The following is a 3,140-nucleotide window of genomic DNA, read 5'->3' on the forward strand; positions in this document are numbered from 1 at the left end:
GGCCGTTCTCCCTTGTCCTGTATACCGGCTGCTGCTTTGTTGGTTGGTTGGAGGAAGACGAGGCTTTCTACTCTTGTAGACAGTACTGTCTCAGAAGCTGATAGGGGCATTTCTACCCTGTCTGAGAGGGTCGCTGTCAGTTAGCATCTACTCAATGCCAGTGATTGTCGGTGGCATAGTGGGTTCTTTGTTTAGATGCTAATGACAACGACAGCAGTTCAAATCCACTGTAAGACTGATAGCCTCAGAAGCCCAAGGAGACATTCCACCCAGCCCTATAGGGGTCTCCATAAGCCAGAATGATGGCAGTGAGATTTTGTTTTGATGGCAGTGAGATTTTCTTCCTTTCCACATTCAGAGGGACCAATAACCGAACTTTTCTACAAGTTCTCCCGGGCTGACATTTCTATAGACTCTTTTTCATCTAAGTTCCTGCATTTTCAGAGGCCCCATGAACCCAGCCCTGGCCATGATCCTGGGGGCACTATGGTCCTCAAGAAGGGGCACTAGGAGCAGTCCCCACCTGGATCTCCAGGGGCTCTCGCCCTCGCTGTAGAGGACACCACACATTCCATGGCAGCTCCTCTCCCTGCTGCCACCAACCTGACCCAGACCTGAGCATGAGTGCTGGCTTCCTGAAATCATGCACCGGACACAGGGGTTCACACAGCAGACTTTACTGAGAGGTGAGAACCGTAGTGTTTTACAGCACAACAGCAACCAGGGCGGTCACACACACACACACACACACACACACACACACACACACACACGTCTCCTCTCATACGTTCCCCACTCACTGCAGAAGTCATCTTGTTCCATTTTAAATTTCATAAAAGAAGGTCCTCAATCTGCTACCTTTAATGTGAACGTTGAAAAGCCCACAAAAGCAGAGAGACATGAAGGAGACAGAAGCCCTCAGCAGTCTGCAGCACTGGGCCCCTCTTTCACCTGCTCTGAGCCCCCTCAAATCCCCCTATTCCCCCCTGGCCTTCCCTCCACTTGCATCCCAGAAGCTCTCAGCAGGAAGCCAGCTGTCTTGGTCCTGCGCCCGCCACCTGGAGAGAACAGAGCAATTTGTCCAGCACCAACCCAGGAGCTGGAAGGTTTATGTAGGAACAAGGAAGTTGAATCCCCAGATGGAATCCACCCTCCAAACCCAGTGGGCAGACTCACAGTTCAAATGACAAGAAGCTGAGTCCAGACAGCTCTGTCCCTAGACACTCCCACCCGACAGCGCAGCCTCTGCCCTGGGCTTCAGTAGCAATTCTCCACTTGGGTCCGTGGGGCATGGCTGGTACCTGTCCCTTGACCCCTTGATGAAGGAGGTGCAGCGGTGGTGCCAGAGGCTGCAGAGACCATAGATGACGGCCAGGATGGCAACCCCTAAGACCAGGTGCCAGGTGAAGAAAATGGTGACGAAGGCGAGGTCTTCGGGGTTCTCTGACTTCCAGGGCTGTCCCGAGGGGGGTGCGTACAACAGCACGCCCGTCTGCAGCAGCCAGGTGCTGAGCACCAGCCCCATCCAGGTCTTGAGCACCCAGAGCCGGGGCTGGTCTGGGATCCAGACCTCGATGGTGAGCACCAGCGCCAAAAGGCAGGTGGGCACCAGGAGCAGAAGGTGAACTCGGACCTCCAGGACGTTCTTGTTCTCCACGTGAGTGACCATCAGCAGCATCAGCACGTAGAAAGCCAGGGCCTCGGCGGCCCGCTCCAAATGCGCCTTGTGCCGTGCCAGACAAAACCAGCTCACAACGTCCACCACGCCGCTGAGCATGAAGAAGCTGTTCATGGTGATGTGCTGCCAGTAGTCCTTGTGCACGAATGGTCGGTGAGGGTCCTCCCAGTCTATTATTTTCAGATGGTTCACCCCCAGAGGATAGAAGAGCTCGCCCAGGATACTGATTAGGGGGCAGATCAACTTGATATACCCTTCCAGAAGCCCCAGATGACACCACATTCGCTCATGCTTCTCTCTTGGGGGTGGAGGGGGTTTGACGAACCTCTGCTTCCGGAGCAGGGCCAGGAAGACCAGCACTGAATAGTAGAGGGAATAGACCAGGAAAAATATTCCTGGTAGCAAGTGCCCCTCCAAGTTACCCATGGTCTCGGTGTGCCGGCTTGCGCCAACAAGGTGAGAGCTGGCAGGGGAGCAGCCTCCTCCAAGCTGCCACTGAGCCCTCTGCAGATGCTCTGGTGAGTTCTTTTAACATAGGACACCTCCCACTGGCCTTGCCCCTTTGTTGGGTAAACTGGAAACAAGCTGAGTCACTCTCCAGGGTGGAATTCTTCTTCTTTTTTTTTTTTTAACTTCTTGATGACACTTCATGGTTTAATAATTAGAGCAAGTACTTCTGCTTGGTGTGGGATTTGCCCCACGGAGAGTGGGCGGTGCGTTGGGGGCGTAAAGAGGGCAGGTACCCCAACAAAAAGAGTTATGGGAATAAATAAAAGGCAAAAGTAAACAAAAAAGGGGGGAATGGGCTCTCCCATTGAGCATTTTTCTGTGCCAAGCATGCAGCATCTTGCTTTCTCATTAAAATTCTCAGCAGCTGTCGGACACCATTGTAGCGCCGGGACAAGGCTCCAGGTTGATCCGTTTGTTACAAAGCCTGGATTGAGTGCTTGGCAAAGGGACAGGATCTCAAACCCGACACTTCCATATCACACGGTTTCAGGAACATCACTCTGTCTTCTTGACCCTCAGCCTCCTGCTCTGTGTAAGGGGAAGACATTCCTTCTCAGGACCGTTGTGAGGATGAACCTGACCAGTGCATTGCCAAAGGTCAGGCACATAGTAAGGGTTCACTAGAGGGCAGTGTCCAGTCATCATTTGACTCTTGTTCTTTCTCCTGTTCCTCGCTAAAACCCTGCATGCCTGACAATGCCCAATGATTTGTATGAATGATATTGTTAGATCACTCGCGGGAGAGGTGTGCCTTGGTCCTTGGTTCCACGTGAGAAAGAATTCACATCGAAGCCTGGTTTGTGATCCCAGTGAGTTTATAGAGAATAGTAGCAGGTTCAGTTTATTTCTTTTTTTTCAGGTTCAGTTTCTATAGTAAATGCAACACAAGCCATACAGAGTCCTTGGCACCGTGCGGGTCTGCGGCCTGGCCGCTTCAGCGCAGGCTTGCTGT

At 52.5% G+C, this 3,140-nt stretch overlaps 1 protein-coding gene across 1 annotated transcript; it reads right to left on the bottom strand.

Annotated features, from left to right (window-relative positions):
* Positions 1–1,122: 1,122 nt before the first annotated feature.
* Positions 1,123–2,104, bottom strand: LOC142454237 (transmembrane epididymal protein 1A-like). Its single transcript, XM_075555615.1, has one exon. It carries the CDS (start codon positions 2,102–2,104, stop codon positions 1,217–1,219), a length of 888 nt encoding a protein of 295 aa, XP_075411730.1. The 3' UTR covers positions 1,123–1,216.
* Positions 2,105–3,140: the final 1,036 nt, after the last annotated feature.

Source organism: Tenrec ecaudatus, chromosome 8 (assembly GCF_050624435.1).
Source record: "Tenrec ecaudatus isolate mTenEca1 chromosome 8, mTenEca1.hap1, whole genome shotgun sequence".
NCBI classification, from domain to species: Eukaryota; Metazoa; Chordata; class Mammalia; order Afrosoricida; family Tenrecidae; genus Tenrec; species Tenrec ecaudatus.